This window comes from Erpetoichthys calabaricus, assembly GCF_900747795.2.
Source record: "Erpetoichthys calabaricus chromosome 1 unlocalized genomic scaffold, fErpCal1.3 SUPER_1_unloc_25, whole genome shotgun sequence".
NCBI lineage: Eukaryota > Metazoa > Chordata > Cladistia > Polypteriformes > Polypteridae > Erpetoichthys > Erpetoichthys calabaricus.
Genome location: NW_026261591.1, coordinates 2,168,790 through 2,187,990, shown reverse-complemented (window position 1 = coordinate 2,187,990; position 19,201 = coordinate 2,168,790). Strand labels below are relative to the sequence as shown.

Sequence of the window (19,201 nt, the reverse complement as noted above, 5' to 3'; positions counted from 1 at the left end):
GTTTTATAATGACTTTATTAAAAAAAAGAGATTTTTTTTATAGAAAATTGTTAACAAAGTACGATAATTATGGAACTTGTGTTTCCATTAAAGAAAGTTTACATTTTGAATCTTTTTGTCTATACAAAGATGTTTCAGTGTTTAGGTGTGAGAGGCTGCAGCCCCACTTGTACTTAAAATGTTTTATCAACCACAAATACCGAGACCACCTTGAGTTAGTAGCGAGTTCTTTCGTTTCCTTATTTTTGAAAGTATTTACTTTACTTTGTTGTCTTAATTAGTCAGAATGATGTAAGTGGGGCGTCACTGTGATTTGATTTGGGGGCTCCACATTCCTGACTACACCCGCGGTGCATGTGAAGGACGAAGCTGCTGCCATTGGACACCAATATGAGGCTGCTGGTGATTTGTGATTGACGAGTGATGAGGTGAAATAAAACAAACTCAGCAATCGGGGAGAGACGACCGGCCGGAGGAAGTTGGTTTGTTGTCCCTTTAGTTCTTAGAGGAGTTCATTAGTGCTAACCGTGTTATTCTTATTAATGGGGGACTCCCAGAATGCATAACAAGATGGCCGCATGTTAATTTAGTGTAGCAGACAGCTGGTTCATTTACAAACCTGTGAAAGAAGACTGAGGGGGGATTTTCAATTCAGGAGGGGAACTGATTTGGGAGAAGCGGCTCAGGTTTAGTGGACGGAGCGCTCAGGTCAGACGGCTGTGGTTTGTATCGCCATTGGGAGCCACTTTAGTCAGCTGATGGCTGCTGGGCTCTTAGAGATTTATTTATTTTATTTAATGTTTTTTTTTCCAAATTATCGATTTGAATGAGTGCAACAGGTGAATATTTATTCTTTGCTTTGGCGTTTTGCTATTGGTTGGTTTTTTATATTTTTATTTTTTTCCTGTGTTTAATGTTTTCTTTATTTTTTGAATGAAATGCATCTGTTGCTACATTTGTCCTAATTCATAATTGTGCCATCTCTGACCAGTGTCTGACCCCGTCACCTACCTGATGACATCTACTATGGGGGCTAAGGAGTGTTTGACTCGCTCATCTCCTGCCACACCACACACCGCAGTTTATTTATCGATGAAGACCCCACGCAGGTTGTGTCCCCGTCACTTGTCTCTGTTCTGTGGACACTGAGGTGTGTTTGATCTTTCACATTCTCCATGATGAAGGAGAGTCTCATTATTACCTGTGAACTTCTTTATACAAAAGTGAACATGCTATACAGATTTAAAAACTTACATATTGTGATTAAAGTTATTCATTCCTTCAGCTATTAACAAAAATTGTTTAAAAAATAACACACTAAAAAAATTACAAAACAGGCTTTCAATGCACAGACATATCTAACAATAACATGAAAATGACTTTTCTAGAACTTTCTAATCAGTTGTTATTTTCTCATTTCATAACAAAGAGGGTCTAAGAGTAAACTTCTGTGCTGAAAGATTCATTCATTCAAACATGGCGAGTATAAATTATTATTTGATTTCCGTTGTTATTTAGCTGCTGTTGTGTCTTTCACGCAGCACTGTGCCACACAGCAGTGTATGTTCTGACATGGACCCTTGTCTAATTGTAGGCCTGACACCCCCTGATGGACACACTAATGTCACCCTCAGTGTCCACAGACAGTCAAACTAAACTCATGAAGGTTTTATTACTTACTTGACACGTCTGCAGCAGATGAGCCCCAGCGCCAGTCTCCTGATGCACTCTAAGGTCAGTGGTGTCATTGACAGGTTGAGCTCCTCAAGTTCTCCACAGCAGCTGATGACAGAGCCCAGCACAGCACAGTCCAGAGGAGATAAAGTCGTCCCACTAAAGCTCATCTTTAAATCCTTCCCAATGGCATCTCTGATTAATTTCTTATTCTGAGTCTCATAGAGCCACTGACACACTCGCAGAGCTTCACTGTTATCTCGTCCATGTAGTGCCTCTTCAGCTTTCTTCTTCACCCACTCCAGTATTCGCTTTGCTGTCTTCATCTTAAACTCCCCCATGACTCCCCCCAGTGTTTTAAACACAGAATATCTGGCCAGTCCTGCCATGAATCGAATGAGAATCTCAAACCGGCCATCTTTACACGACTCCAGCTTCTCAAGGACCTCCTCAATACCCCCTGATGGATCAAGATAGAAGGAGCAGGCAGCTATGAACTCCTGCAGGGTGAGGTGGTAGAATGTGTACGTCGTGTGCTCCAGAGTGCTTTCCCTCTGAAGGATTTCTTTGAGGAACCCTGAGAGAAATGGAGAGGGCAAAACTGGCTGGAGACCAAAAGTAGACATCTCAAACTTGTCATAAAACACAAGAGTCCTGTTCACCACCCCATAATAAGCCATCTTTCCAAGTTTGACCAGAATCTCTCGCTGGTCTTTGGCTTCTCGCTTGTGATTGGTGAGGATGTTGTGAAGGAACATCACAAAGAGCTCGGTGACAGTTCTGGGGGCAGCTCCTCGGTCTTCTTCAGGTGTCATGAAGTGTCTCTTCAGCACAGAGCAGAAAATCGAGCAGTATGAGGGGTTGAAGCACATGGTGTACAGGATGGTGTTCTCCTCCACATACTGAAAAGCCTCAGAGCCCTGATCAGCATCACCAAAGAACTTTTTAAAGTACATCAGCCTTTGTTCAGGGAAGAACCCCAGGATCTCTGCAAATCGATCGACTCTCTCCATGTCCAGGGTCTCCAGGGCTGTTGGTCTGGTTGTTATCAGGACTGTACAGCCCTTCAGTAATGTCCTTCTGACCAGGCTGGTGACCAGGGTGTGGACAGGGAAGTAATCATCTGGGTTTGAGCAGAGCCTCTCCTGTGTAAAGTCCAGTTTGTGTTTGTACTCATCCAGTCCATCAAATATAAAGAGGAGAGATTCGGGTTTCTGCAGGATTTCTCTCAACTTTGGGTCATTGAGATATTTATAGTGCCTTACAATCAGCCTTGTCAGGGGCATCTGTGGTTCCGTCTCTGTGTCTAGTAGGTTGAGCTCCCTGAACTTAAACAGGAACACAAATGCAAACCTCTGGTACTGAGTGCCTCTGGCCCAGTCAAACATGATCTTCTGGACCATGGTGGTCTTCCCAATTCCAGCCACCCCATTGACCACTATAATGCTGGGGAAAATCTCACTTCCAGGACTCCTCCTAAAAAGCTGCTCTGTCCAGATTCGCTCACATTTCTCTTTTGTCCGCTCCTCTATTAGCTTTGCATGAGTTTTCCCCATCTTCTCAAGTTCATGGTGCCTCTCACTGTAGGTTCTCCTGTACTGACCAATGACCATCAGCTCTGTGTATCGAGTCTCAAAGATCACAGCTCTGGTGTGTGGATCTCCAGGAGAATCCTGATCCTCCAAATTTCTTGTAGATTCAGACACACCACCTCTGTGTGTCTCATGGAGACCTGAAAGTGATAAAGAGAACTTAAGAAAAAAAAAAAAAAAACTTGCCAGCTGATCCAGCTCCTTGTAGTCAGGGTCACTGAACTTGAGGAGGCAGCTAACCTGTGGTGCAGTAGGAGATTACAGATCTTTCCCATGTGTCTTTTAGGAGGATAGCGTGCACCCAGTATATGGTCAGACTGCCTACCTGATGAACAGTTGGGACACCTCCATGGAAAAGTGAACCAGCTGCTGGCAATGGAAGGGGTGGATTTAGATCTCATTGGCCATACAGGAACAAAAGACAAATGTGTGGGCAGAGTGACACTTTGACAATCCTGGAGTGCCAAACTTAGGAGTGGAACTGACATGGTGTTCATCTCTGAAGTTCTTACTTTTCAGTCCATAAGACTGAGGGGATTAGAAAGTTTAAACGTGTGGCTCATCTTGGGGTAGGATAGAAGGGCACAGGTTTATGGGGCATTGGGATGACTTGATAAGATGCATTTGATCAGGAGGGACACCAATGTGGGAGTGTGTGGGGTGTTAGGTAGGACATATAAGTAGATAACTCAAAGATGAGGGTGGGGGAGAAGGTAGCAGGGAGGTCAGGACATTCCTGGTTTCATATAAATGGAAAATACATAATTTCACATAAATTTCTACTCAAAGAGTCAAAGATAATTGAGTAATACATTTAAATCGCTGGCCTTAAATGCCATAAAAAAATAATAAACTGTATGAGTAGTTCTGTGTAACTGAACAAACAGTGGACTGAGAAAGTATTCTGACTCCATCCATTTCTGTAAATTTTACTATGTTACAGATTTAATTTTAAATAGATACATTTTTGCCTGTCCATCAACAGGGGAATAACCCATAATAACAAAGTGAAAACATGATTTAATAAATATCAAAAACCGTAATCTCTCATTAATACAAGTGTTTAGCTACTTAACTAAATACTTTGAAGATGCCCTTTGGCAAAATTTCCAGTTTCAAATCTTCTTGCTAAGTGTCTAGAAGCTTTGCACACCTGGATTTGGTCAGTTTATCCTATTATTCCTGGTAGATCCTCTCAAGCTCCATTAGATTAGATGGTAAATGTCTCTAAACTGCCATCTTCAGGTTTCTCCACTCATGTTTTATGGGGTGTAAGACTGGGCTTTGGTTGACCCACACAAGGACATTCAGAGACTTGTCCAGAAGCCACTCGAGAATTGTGGACTTTATGCTTTGGGTCACTGAACAGTCACCCCAGTCTCAGGTGAAGTGATCTCTGCAGCAGGATTTCTTTATTGAACTTTCTGGATTTGTCTGCATTCCCTCAATTCTGGCCTGTCTCCCTGTCCCTGCACCACCAAAGCAACATGTTGTCACCACCAACCTTCAGTACTGGAATGGTGCTACACAGATAATGAGCAGAGCCTGGTTTGGATGAGGAGATCGTGTCTCACTAGTGAGGTGAAGTTGTATGAGGAAGGAACAAAAGCAGATGACTAGAGAGGTGTAAAAGAAGTGAGAATAAAGGGCACAGTCGGTCAATGAATTGACTCAAACACAAGAAGTAAAGAGATGTGGGGTGAGGAACCTTAGTATTATGTGTAGGAAATAAACATTTTAGATTAAAATACACAATCAGAGGTCAGAAACTTGAAAGAATAAAGTCCTGGGAAGTGTAGTTTAATGAACATCACTTACATCAAGACAGTGGACAGAGGCCATGAATAAGCAACAGGATGCAGGTCATATAGCGCCCCCATGTGGAGTACAAGTCACGTTAGGTTATACTAAAGCTTTATGACACACTGGTGAGGCCTCATCTGGAGTGTTGTGTGCAGTTTTGATCTTCAGGCACATAAAGTCTGTTATAGCAGTAAAGAAAGTCCAGAGAAGATCAACAAGGCTGATTCAGGACTGAGAGGTCTACACTGTGAGGACAAACTGAAGGAGTTGAACCTTTCCAGCTTAAACAGAGGAAGATGAAGATGTCATAAATTAAGTTTTTAACGTTATGAACATTTTATTTTATTATATTAGATGGAAAGTTGATAAGGGTAAATATCACACAGATGTTAATGTTTTTCTCCAGAAAGAGAACAACCGACATAAGGAAAAAGTGTGGTGGAGAGTAAGACTTTAGGACCCTCAGAATCTGACAATTTTGGAAAATATTAAAAGAATAAGATTAGTGAGCTTATTGAGATGAATGGCCTGATCTCGTCACAATTGTTCTAAATTTCTAACTGAGGAGCAGATGACCGGAGACACAAGACCAGTGGCTTACCTTTAATACGAGCGTCAATGGGAGTGGGCTGGAGACTGGCCTGAATGTTCATCAAGAGGTCTGGTCCTGGTGAAATAAGAAGAAGAGTCAGTTATAACAGTAAAGGGGAAAATTAACAAAAGTATACAGAAGTACACAGTGAGGTACACAACTAGAAAAATATCACAAACAAAGGTGCACATTGTCTGGCCACAATGAAGAGTTAACACCTAAAGCATAAAGAACAAATCACCAATGTTTGTCCATATTGGGAGGTCTGCAATTAACTGTCCAGGAAAAAAAAACAAGAAAATGACAAACCAGACAGTATTAGGAACAGCAGACATATTGTGTGTTTATCATGCTGAGGAGATCAGGATGCAAAGTAGAGAGCAGGGACTCTTTACTGAGGCCTCAGGGGAACAACAAGCTTCATGGAGATCTGAGGGAGAAACGTCTGAAAATACAAACATGATGAGTATGAGTGTGGGCATCTGGGGACATCTAAAGCTGATGTTTACACACACGGACATCAATGGTGTCAGAAAACAACAGAATCTGTAACTTCCTGTTAAAGAAAGAAAAATAAAATCTTATTACTGATCATCCTGGAGGGCTGTAGGTATAGGCTTATAAAGTGTAGAAGGGGAGACATGCAAGTCAAATGTGCTGTCATGATATGTGGCACATAGGTGACAGTAGCACACCAGTTACTAAATAATATGGTGGGACCACTGACCCCTTGTAAAGACTTTAATAAAACCTAAAAGATATTAGGAAGTCTTGACATTGACAGCCATCAAGCAGACATCTCGGTGTAAGTGGCGGACCTGACAGTTGTGTGTCCAGTGGCCTACAGACAGTAATGTCGTGTTTTGTGTTCCTGTGACTCTCACGTTGTCTCATTCTGTGATTTCTACACATTCATTGTTTTGTTCTCTCTCAAGACTCCATTAACTCACCACCCTCTGTCATCTCCTTCAGTATTCTTGTCATGTTCGGTGAAGGAAATCTCACAAGTTCTTCAGCCAGCGCCTCCCACAGGCTCACCAGTACCACACTGTCCATCTTCATTATGTCACTGATGAAGGACTCCACACCTGCTCGCCCCTCAGACTTTTCCTTGGCTTTGAATCTCTGAAAGACAAGCAAGTGACCAGAGGGCTACTTTAGAAAAGACCACTGAAGGAGCAGAGCAGAGTGGTCAGTAGGGTCTGATGACCTCACAATAGCAGAAATACCTGCTATGGAGGGTCAGGCAGTCTCAGATGATTCTTCTGAGCTCACCATCTCTGCTCAGCTCTCTGTGCCTCGTACTGACAGGGAGAGCCACCTACCTTGGCCTCATCGTTAGTGAGGATGTTCTTGGTGGCCAGGTTCTGCAGGATACTCGTGATGTCATAGTCAATCACATAAGCCAGGTAGGGCTTGTAGAACTCAGTGATCTTGAGGAGATCCTCATGAGAGAAGGTTTGCATTACTTTAGAAAACTTGTGTGTTAAACCTGAAATGGAAAGAGAAAAGATGAAAATTCAGAGATGAGGTTGTGTTGGAGGCTCAGGGATCAGAATTCAGTCTGACATGACCACCTCTTTCAGTCCTAACTAGTGGCCTCATCTATTCACACAGTAAATATGAGAGAATAACATTAATGACAGGCTGGACTGGTCTCATAACACAGTGGAGCTGCTGTATATAAGAAAGCAGACTGTACTCCTTTAATATGAGTTGTGATGTCCTTTACATGTTCTACAACTATGTGATGGCCAGTGTGGTGTGCTCGGTCAGTAATATCACTTCAAAAGAGGACCACCACATCAATAAGCTTACGACTATAACTATACGAAATGAAATGCTAGTTATTCATTACAGAATTAATATTCTTTATACTTACACATTCATAGTAAAATAGCTCTTATTATGGATAAGCGTTACAGCTGAATGCGTTGTTGTAAAGACCAAGAAATCGATGTGAGAGGAAGTGCCGTGTCATTAAATTTAACTTAACTTAAATGTGTTCAATTCACAGTTTAGTTTTTTTACTTAGAAAAAGTTATAAAAAATGTTTACATTTTAAGAAAAATAATAAGTTAACATTATTCTTAATTTTTTATTGAATTAGAATTAAATAATCAATAAAAAGGGTAAAACCCATTTTTATTAATTAAAGTAATGATTATTTTGCGTATAGTTAGCCATTTTTTGTTATTATTTTTCACACATGTAAGGTTTATTTTTTACAGTGAGTGGTGATCAAATTGAATCAAAGTCCCTTCCAGTTACTGATCCATTGCTTTATTTTGTTTATCAGGTTTAGTGAGAGTTCAGTTTGGGGTTTCAAGCCTAAAACATGAATGTCCTTTTGGGTTCCTTTGTTGTGTGAAGGCGTCTCCACAGACAAGTCAGCTCATCCTTGACTTTTGTCTTCATTCTCATATGACTCAGATGACCACAATGTTGGTAGAGTTGCAGTTTTGCCCTTCGTTTTACCGTTCAGGTGGTGGTAGTGCAGTCGGCTTTCTGCTCCTCTTCTTATTCTGATTAATTATCAGGCCTTGGGTGCCACAGAAAGCCAAGCCAAATGGGACAATGCCAGCTTGTCCTACAGTGGAGTGGAGCTACTGGTGCACATCACACACAACTTCTGCTCCAGCAGTAAATGTTTTTTTTTCCAACTCTTTCATCAGTGTATGTGTATGCCTTATGTTTTTGTAACGTCTATAATTGTGTTTAACCTGTGAACTCATTACAGCACTCTGAGCCTACACTCTGTGAAGAGCGACAGACAAAATAAACTGAACTGAACTGAAATAGTGACGTCACAGGATCTGCTTGTCTACTTAAAGCAGATTACTAAGGTGCTGCTGGTCGGCTGTTCCCATGTTTGAAAAGTGTGGTGAGTGCAAATTCAATGTCATCTGATGTTGATGCATCCAATATGCTTGGCCTCCTAGTTTTCCTCTTGTTCTCTGGACCAATCAAAATGCACACACAGCAGGGGTGAAAATGAGACTCAACTGCCAGAGTTGGCTTTTGGGAATACCCATCATAAGAAGTTTGGACTTCTTGAAAAACAGGCCCCTGTTCTTTAGACAACTGGCTGCAGTGCCTCTTTTGTATGTCAGGTGATTTTTAAAGTTGTCTTGTTGTTCTCTGAGCAGTTGGCTTAATGAATCCTGCATATGAGGGACTGAAGGGCACTAACAAGTATACCTCTCTTGCCTTTTACTGGTACAAATTTACTTAGCTGTACATTTATATTAGTAATAAACTAGAAGAGCATTTAAAGGTAAAGGTGTTCAGGAGTCAAATGAGGTCTCTGTCTCTCTCTCTTGTGTTTTTGGATTCATTGTGACTTGTAGAAGGAAACCAACCAACTGCTGGGCCATTTCCTAAGCAGAATTTGGAATTTATAAAACACAAACTTGATGCAGATGTTGGTTTAAAGTTAGAGAAGCGTGTGACCATCTGTAAATCACACTCAGACTATTGTGGTGTTGGCATTTTAGGTATTCTAAGCAGCAGGATAATGAAGTGAACAGAAAATCATTTTTCATTACACTTTTCAATGTCAAATCAGTTACACTGTGATGTCAGTCTATTCATCAATACATCTGTTTTCTATACTCGACTCTCCTAAACCCATAACTGAACTGGGATTGAGCCATTCATCTTTGATGGTCTCTAGAATGTCAGCTCCAGGATGTCTAAATCAGCTAGTAAGTCAGTCATCATCATGCAAAAACAAAACATATACCATTAAAAACATCTAAATGGCAGAAAATCTTATATTTTTTGTCTGTTTGTCGATGTGTTTTAATTGTGGTAAAATGAACACTTTCTTATTTTAATACAGTCATATGAAAATGTTTCGGAACCCCTTAATTCTTTGGATTTTTGTTTCTCATTGGCTGAGCTTTCAAAGTATCAACTTCCTTTTAATATCTGACATGCCTTATGGAAACAGTAGTATTTCAGCAGTGACATTAAGTTTATTCGTTTAACAGAAAATATGCTATGTGCATCATAATAAAATAAGACAGGTGCATAAATTTGGGCACCCCAACAGAGATATGACATCAATACTTAGTTGAGCCTCCTTTTTCTCTTTTGAGCCTCTAGATGCTGTCCTCCTATAGCCTCTGATGAGTGTCTGATTCTGGATGGAGGTATTTCTGACCATTCTTCATACAAAATCTCTCCAGTTCAGTTCAATTTAATGGCTGCCGAGCATGGACAGCTTGCTTCAAATAATCCCATAGATTTTCGATGATATTCAAGTCAGGGGACTGTGACGGCCACTCCAGAACATTGTACTTCTCCCTCTGCATGAATGCCTTTGTAGATTTCGAATTGTGTTTTAGGTCATTTTCTTTTTGGAATATCCAACCCCTGCGTAACTTCAACTTTGTGACTGATGATTGAACATCATCCTGAAGAATTTCTTGATCCATCCATCCATTATCCACCGCTTATCCAAGGTCGGGTCGCAGGGGCAGCAGCCTAAGCAGGGAAGCCCAGACCTCTCTCTCCCTGGCCACCTCCTCCAGCTCCTCTGGGAGGACCCCAAGGCATTCCCAGGCCAGCCGGGAGATATAATCCCTCCATCATGTCCTAGGTCTGTCCCATGGCCTTCTCCCAATGGGGCATGCCCGGAACACCCCCCCAGTGAGGCGTCCAGGGGGCATCCTAACCAGATGACCGAACTACCTCACCTGACTCCTCTCAATGCGGACGAGCAGCGATTCTAGTCCGAGTCTATCCTGGATAACTGAACCCCTCACCCTTATCTCTAAGGGAAAGTCCAGCCACCCTGCGGAGAAAACTCATTTCGGCCGTATCCGTGATCTTGATCTTTGGTCACTACCCAAAGCTCATGGCCATCGGTGAGGGTAGGAACATAGATCGACTGGTAAATCGACAGCCTCGCCTTTTGGCTCAGCTCTCTCTTCACCACAACAGACCGTTGCAGAGCCCACATTACTGTGGATGCCACACTGATCCATCTGTCAACCTCCAACTCCATTCTTCCCTCACTCGTGAACAAGACCCAGAGATACTTGAACTCCTCCACTTGATGCAGTAATGTGTTCCCAACCCGGAGAGAGCATTCCACCCGTTTCCGGCTGAGAACCATGGCCTCGGATTTAGAGGTGCTGACTCTCATCCCCGCCGCTTCACACTCGGCTGCGAACTGCTCCAGTGAAGCCAATAGAACCACGTCATCCGCAAAGAGCAGAGAAGAGATTCTGAGGTCACCGAAGCAGACTCCCTCCACTCCTTGGTTGCGCCTAGAAATTCTGTCCTAAAACTTATGAACAGAATCGGTGACAAAGGGCAGCCCTGGCGGAGTCCAACCTCAACAGGAAATGAGTCTGACTTATTACCAGCAATGCGGACCAAGCTCCTGCTCCTCCTGTACAGGGACTGACTGGATCATAACAATGAGCCTTGTTCCCCATACTCCTGGAGCACACCCCGCAGGATGCTTCGAGGGACACGGTCGAATGCCTTCTCCAAATCCACAAAACACATGTGGACAGTTGGGCAAACTCACATGCCCCCTCCTGGATCCTAGCCATGTTGTAGAGATGGTCCAGTGTTCCATGGCCGGGACGGAATCCGCATTGTTCCTCTTGAATCCGAGATTCAACCATCGACCAAACTCTCTTCTCCAACACCTCTAAATAGACCTTATCGGGGAGGCTGAGGAGTGTGATCCCCCTATAGTTGGAGCACATCCTCTGGTCACCCTTCTTAAAAAGGGAACCACCACCCCAGTTTGCCAATCCAGAGGCACTGCCCCCGATGACCATGCGATGTTGCAGAGACATGTCAACCAGGACAGCCCCACAACATCCAAAGCCTTAGGGAACCCAGGGTGAACCTTGTCCACCCCAGGGACCTCGCCACCTTGGAGCTTTTTAACTACCACGGCAACCTCAGCCCCTGATATGGACAGCAAACCCCCCCCTGCAGTCTGCAGTTGAAGTCAGCAGGACTCCATCTCCACTGTACACAGTGTTGGTGGAGCACCACTTTCCCCTCCTGAAGCACCTGATGGTTTACCAGAACCTTCTCGGTGCTGACTGAAACTCGTTTTCCATGGGTTCCCCAAACTCTTCCCATGCCCAAGTTTTTGCCTCTGCAACAGCCAATGCCACCACATGCTTTGCCCGCCGGTACCCCTCAGCTGCCTCTGGAGTCCCACTCAACCAAACCCGATAGGACTCTTTCTTCAGCTTGACGGGCTCTCGACGGCCTTAGGTATCCACCACTGGGTTTGTGGATTGCCGCCACGACAGGCACCGACAACCTTGCAGCCACGTTCTGCTGCTTCGACAATGGAGGCTCAGAACATGGCCCATTCAGACTCAATGCCTTTCGCCTCCCTCGGAATGAGGTTGAATTTGTTGATATTGGGTTGAATTCATCTGACCCTCGACTTTAACAAGGGCCCCAGTCCCTGAACTAGCCACACAGCCCCACAGCATGATGGAACCTCCACCAAATTTGACAGTAGGTAGCATGTGTTCTTCTTCTGCCATGCAAAGCGCTTTTTGTTCTGACCAAATAACTCAAGTTTTGTCTCATCAGTCCAAAGCACTTTGTTCCAAAATGAATCTGGCTTGTCTAAAGGAGCATTGGCATACAACAAGCGACTTCTTTCTCATCACCCTGCCATACAGATGTTCTTTGTACAAATTGTGCTGAATTGTAGAATGATGTACAAATACACCATCTGCAGCAAGATGTTTTTGCAGGTCTTTGGAGGTGATCTGTGGGTTGTCTGTCACCATTCTCACAATCCTGCTCATATGCCGCTCCTGTATTTTTCTTGGCCTGCCAGACCTGCTGGGATTGACAGCAACTGTGCCTGTGGCCTTCCATTTCCTGATTCCATTCCTTACAGTTACAGAAACTGACAGTTTAAACCTCTGAGATAGCTTTTTGTAGCCTTCCCCTAAACCAGGAGACTCAACAATCTTTGTTTTCAGATCTTTGGAGAGTTGCTTTGAGGATTCCATGCTGTTACTCTTCAGAGGAGAGTCAAAGGGAAGCACAACTTACAATTGACCACCTTAAATACCTTTATATCTCATGATTGGACACACCTGTCTATGAAGTTCAAAGCTTAACGAGCTCATCCAAACAATTTGGTGTTGTAAGTAATCAGCATTGAGCAGTGACAGGCACTCAAATCAGCAAAATTACAAGGGGACCCACATTTGTGCACAGCCAGTTTTTCACGTTTGATTTAATTTCATATAACTAAATACTGCGTCACTAAAAATCTTTGTTCGGAAAACACCGCAGTACTCAGATGTTCCTGGGAAATGAAAGACAGACCACTGTTATCTTTTTTGTTGAAAGGAGAGTCAATTATTATGCAGCCTGAGAGGGGTTCCCAAACTTTTTCTTATGACTGTGTATATATATATATATATATATTGTGAGATATGGCTGGCTATTTATCCCGGCCAATACCCCCAGGCCACCAGATGGGGCCCTCCTTGCAGCATGTAAGTACCCCGAATGCCAGCAGGGAAGTATGGACAGTGGACTTTTAATGCACAGCCCTGCTGGATACCACTGGGGCTGCCAGGAGTCGCTGCAGGGAGGACCAGGGATTGTTATTTGCACCATTACCCGGAAGTGCGTCTTAATCACAGCAACACAAGGAATGACGTGCTTCCAGGGTGAAGAAAAAGGATTTTTATCAGACCCGGAAGTGTCCCATGTCACGTGGACAGAGAAGGCAAAACACTTCCGGGTCAAGGACTATAAAAGGACGATGGGAAATCCCAGACGCTGAGCTGAGTTTGGAGGCAGGGTGGCTAAGCATCTGGGAGTGGAGGATTGAGTATAGTTTATTGTAGTGATTATTGATTTATTAAAGTATTGTAGAGAGGAAGGTGCTTGGTGCACTAATTTATAATAAATATTCATTTTGGATTTTTATCTGGTGTCTGACGTCTGGTCTGAGGGTTCAAGGGGTCACAGGGACCCTTAAACTGTCACTATATATATATGTATATATATATTACAAACTATATATATATATATATATATATATACACGCCAGTGGTGGACCGTCAGGGCCTGTAAGGCCTTCTCTGCTGGCCTAAAAAATATCTGAATCACAAACTGATGTTAATTATATTTTGTCCATGAATACTTATTAAATAATTCCAAATAGTCTGTCTGCTTCCTTTCATAGCTTTTCCGATGGTTGTGCTGCTTCCAGACATGTATTTTCGTATTAAAGCATTTACCCAATCACATTTCAGCCATCATTTGTTGCCAGGCAGGGTCAAAGTCAAAGAAGTCTGCCAGGAGGTCTTCACAATCCATTCTGCAGACCCTCTAACACAAAATAAATGTCGATTAAACCGTTGCTTCAACCAATCAGATTTTGAGTTGGTTTCACTAGGGCCCTCCAGCAGGCGTACAGCAACGTCACCGTATTCAAACCCATTGATTGGATAGACTCTATCCAATCAATGGGTCTGAATACGGTGACATTGCCGTACGCCTGCTAGAGGGCCCTAGAGAGGATGTTATCTCTATCCGATAGAGAAGAAAGATGCTCTAAAGGAACTGTTTCATCACATTCTGGAGCATCATGACGAGTATGATGAGGACACAGTGCGCTGTGCTGATGGATTTAAAGCACGTCTGGATGATTTTGAGTTTTGTTTTTTGCTTCACACATTAAATGGCATTTTTGAGTATTCAGACGTGCTCTTTTCAATACTACTGGACAAAAAACTGGATGTGCAGTTTTGTCTGTCTAGGGTATAGGAATTTTGTGACACTGTTGAGCGAGATAGAAGCCGATATGAGGAACTTTACGAGGCCACTGAACGCACCACAGGCGCTCTGAATGCACGAAGAGGTCAAGTGCAAGGTCCTCACATGCACTACTGCCAACTCCATGGCAGGATTCTGGACAATATTATTTACCAGACACAGACCAGATTTCAAGACCACGAAAAACTGATGTTTGTCACGCTCCTCGACCCCCAAAAGTTTTGGGAATACAAGAAAAATTTCCCACATGCAGCCTTCTCCAGTTTAACACAGAGCCACGGAGCACTTTTTGATCTGTCTCGTTTAAAAACAGAACTGCCTGTAATGTATGCCATGGATGATTTTGCAGGAAAATCTCCCACTGATCTCCTTGACTTCCTTCATTAGAAAAATCTGAATGAGAGCATCATGGGGCAGCTGTACACATTGGTATGTTTTTGGCGGTGAGCATTCCCGTGTCCACTGCTTCTGTCGAGCGGACATTTTCAGCCCTAAAGTGAATTAAAACTTATGCCAGAAATACGACAGGGCAGGTTTGACTTTCAGCATTAGCTTTAATGGCGATAGAAAGGGACTTCGTGATGGAACTGAAGTGCACAGATAATCTGTACGACAGAGTAATTGAACTGTTTTTGAGGAAAGAGAGGAGGATGGATTTTGTTTACAAATAATCCGAATTTTTGGTGAGTAAAATGTTGTGATTTTCCTAAATAATATTGCAAGTTTATGAGTTATTATTGATGTTTTTTATGTGTGTCGCGGCTGTAGCTGCAGTAGAAAGGAACTTATTCACCCCTGGTTTGTCTGTTCAATAAAGGCATTTATTGTGGCTACAGGAGTTATCTATCTGCAATGCAACAGCTCTTTATACTGTATTTCTGCATATTAAGATGGTTTTTATAACCATAAATTAGTTTCTGAGGGGTGGGTTGATTCAGACGGAGCACTACTGTAGGCCTAGACGTGAAATGCACGGTCCACCACTGATATACACACTGGGCGGCACAGTGGCACAGTGGGTAGCGCTGCTGCCTCGCATTTGGGAGACCTGGGGACCTAGGTTCTCTTCCCCAGTCCTCCCTGCGTGGAGTTTGCATGTTCTCCCCGTGTCTGCGTGGGTTTCCTCCGGGCGCTCCGGTTTCCTCCCACAGTCCAAAGACATGCTGGTTAGGTGGATTGGCGATTCTAAATTGGCCCTAGTGTGTGCTTGGTGTGTGGGTGTGTTTGTGTGTGCTGCGGTGGGTTGGCACCCTGCCCAGGATTGGTTCCTGCCTTGTGCCCTGTGTTGGCTGGGATTGGCTCCAGCAGACCCCTGTGACCCTGTGTTTGGATTCAGCGGGTTGGATAATGTATGGATGGATATACACACACACACACACGTGCACACACACACACACACGTGCACACACACACTATATCTTAAATAGTCCTTGTCTTAAGCTGCGGCTCACCACACAAGTAGCTAGGAGGGAAGTCAAACCTAACGACTGCAGTTGCTAGATCACCTTGAGCAGGGTATTGCACGGGATGGCAAAATACACAACTCACATTTTAGAGCCCATTTCTAAAGTATTGCGCACAACATGTGCCACATTCTGAAAGTCAATGACATGATGCCTGGTGTTTAGTATGGCAAGTTGTGCATCAATCTCAGTCCTTTCTTTTTGTTTTCTCCATTCTCTGCTGGTGTGATAAGCACAAGACAAGCCTCTCTTTCCTTCTTTATTTGCAGTCTCATTGTATGCCTTTTACTTGTGGATGAGGGCTCATTGATTATCAGCTCTCGCAAATACACAGAAGAGTCTGGGCCTACAACAGGGTGAGTCTCAGATCAGTCTGACTGAGTCAGTGGGAATGTGAAACTGCATGACTGCCATCATGAGAGGGTCTTGTAACTGTCCCTGACTTCCTAAGGTTATGCAAATGAAAGCTTTCAGAGTTTAAATTACAAATCTTTAGATCAGCTGCGTTACATTTTGGAGAGTGCGATTAGCTTACTTCCGCATGTCACAGTTTACCATCTGCTCTCAGACATTACACTCGATTGAAGTTGGGTCCACCGCACTCACTAGTCAGCCAGCCACACTCATAGCAGGTGTGTTTTTGTGTTTATTTTTTTGTGTTTTATTTCTCATCTATCTATGGCTGTAACTGTAGCCTACTCTTAGCAGTTTTCATGATAAACACTCCAATTCACTTTATATATTTTTTATATGATGCTCTGAATAAACGTCTTCAAAATGACTTGTGATAACCTAAAGATCAGTAAACAACATTTTAAAGTCTTTACAGTGCAGCATTTCTTGTAGTGAGTTCAGTTGCTTCATTTGTAAACTCAGAAAAGTTGCCCTTATTTTATAGAAAAGAGAGATGGACAGGTAAGGGAAAAAGAAACAGAGCAGAGGATAAGAAAACTGCATGAGAGTGCTTTAAAATGTCTGAGTAATCCTGCCTGATGTGCAGTGCTCTTCTTATGTAGATTACTTATAGAAAGAGGCAGCACAAAGCCCCCCAAAGGCTCCGGACCCTCTTTGACGGCGTCACGCTGAGCTCGCACTGAGGCCTACTTTGTAAAGGGCTGTGATTTTAAAGGTCGCTCTCATCTGAAAGCTGTGGTGTTTCATGTGTGTCTTTTAAGGAGCACTGCAGAAGCACCAGGAGCAGAAAATTAAAAGAGTGATAATAAAGAGCACACTAATATGACATGAACTTACTGTTAACGGCACATATAGAACATTTAAACAACATTCACCTATGGAGTTGTAAAAGCACTGCTCAGGGGCAATCAGATGTGAACTCACAAAGATTTAAACACAAACAGCAAGATTTCAGTACAGTGAGTGATAGAAGTCAGAAGTCCACACACTCAACATTCACAAAACAAATAACATTTAAAAAAAGAAGCACACACACACACACACACACACACACATACACACAAGGAATTTGTTTTTTAAATAAAGTCTGTTGCTTTAAAACTGTTCTGGATGAAGATTTTGAAATTCAAGGAGGAAGTCACCAAGTTTTTCTCACCAGACAGAGCAGCAATGTCTTCATCTGATCTTCTTTTCCTGGAGATCATTGACGCAAACTTCTCACACAAGCCATCGTCGCTCATCTTTAGGCTTTATGGTTTAAATGACCGTTTGTCTCTTCTAAAGACACTTTCACTTTCACCAAAGTTCAAGTGAGCTCTCAGCAGGCTACAACTGTGGAAACAAAAAAAAAAAACAATAACAACAATAGCTGAGTAGGGAGACGGCAGATTTAGGCGTGTCACTCATTTGAACACTTAAAGGACATGATCTCCATGTGAAGGTCTACAAAGATCTGAGTTTTTATCAACTTAACAAGAAGTTCAGTAGCTGAACTCCAGTTTTGAACCCTGAGTAAATAAACAAAAAACATTTTTGTGACATGTCAACCCAATGACCGTGTCCTCACCTGATCACTCTGGAGCCCCTAAAAGTTCTCCAGTGGATGTGGGAGCCTGCAGGTGTGACGTCACAGGAGGTTCTCCATACGTGACAGTCTTAACACCTTTGGTCAAAACACAGCTGCTGCAACTACACAGAGAAGCTTCACTTTCACTGTCAATCACAATAAATGGTGAAGTAACAACCTCTGTTAGGATCTTCATTATAAAATCAGATACATTACTTTGCATTAATTGGTATTTCATTATTTTATTATTAACTTCATTTCAAAAACAGTAATATGGCTTCATTTTTGACTTCCTCCAACATGTCCCTTCCTTGAGACATTCATAGATGTTCGACACAATGTGCTGTGAGGACTCAGCTGTAGATAAATTATCTTTTGACAATGATGAACCAGAATATTTTCCCATCAACACCTAGCAGTGAGATTTCTCAGAAGTGGTCAATCCTGCTAAAGTCAGTTCTATGGAAACAAAGTAGCCCTTTGGAAGAAAAAGTAGGAACCTCAGCTTTGGACACTGGCAGATTGCCTACAACACCTTAGATATCCTCCTCAGAACCTGCAGACAGTTTTTGTAGGTCTTATATGTGGTGCCCGATAGTCCTGGTGTAGATTTTGCTCAAGCTTTTTCCACTACTGCCCTTACTTCCGTACTAACCCTGACTTTCTCTGCTGTTCTTATTCCGTTTTTTTGTGGTGGTAATCTGCGCCACCACCACCTGATCAGGGCAACGTGCAGTCCTTACATTGATGGCTTGAAGGCCAGAGGTCCACACAACCATCATCATCAAATTCCCAGGCATTGGACCTTACTTTATTTTTTGTTATTTAGTATAGCCTAATCTTATTTTATATTTTTTTGTTTTAATAAACTTTTCTTTCTTCACCTTGTAAAGCACTTTGAGCTACAACCATTTGTATGAAAATGTGCTCTAGAAATAAATGTTGCTATTGTTACTTCCTCATTGGTGAAATCTGCCATGCTGTAAGGAGTGTGTGGCCTAAAAATTGGTATTCGAAGAGGGCATTCCCTGCTGGGGTCACCATGTGCTGCTACTACCTTGTCTTCAACTTCTTCTTACACCACACCAGTTTCCCACTTCTTGGCTTTTCCAGGATTTTTTTTCTCTGAACTAAAAGGGGTTCTTGATAAAGGCTTTCCTCTGCCGCCTCTTCTCTCTCTGCTTTTTTGATGTAAGGGTGGAGATGTGCTTACCTGGACTGAGGATGTTGTCTGGGAGTGGAAAAGAACACTTTGAGGAGCTCCTGACCCCAATGGACATGCCCTCTGTAGGGG

The 19,201-nt window shown here is 42.8% G+C and overlaps 1 protein-coding gene across 1 annotated transcript in view; it reads right to left on the bottom strand.

Moving 5' to 3' along the window:
* The window catches only part of LOC114644830 (NACHT, LRR and PYD domains-containing protein 3-like), a 63,485-nt gene extending 45,837 nt beyond the window's left edge, over nt 1-17,648 (bottom strand). The window contains exons 1-5 of the mRNA XM_051921813.1: nt 17,497-17,648; nt 6,987-7,153; nt 6,612-6,786; nt 5,671-5,736; nt 1,681-3,406 (exon numbers count right to left, since the gene is read on the bottom strand). Of these exons, the coding sequence (XP_051777773.1) occupies nt 1,681-3,406; nt 5,671-5,736; nt 6,612-6,786; nt 6,987-7,153; nt 17,497-17,581 (2,219 nt within the window). The 5' untranslated portion in view covers nt 17,582-17,648. The remainder of the gene's footprint in view (nt 1-1,680; nt 3,407-5,670; nt 5,737-6,611; nt 6,787-6,986; nt 7,154-17,496) is intronic.
* Between the last annotated feature and the right edge of the window lie 1,553 nt (nt 17,649-19,201).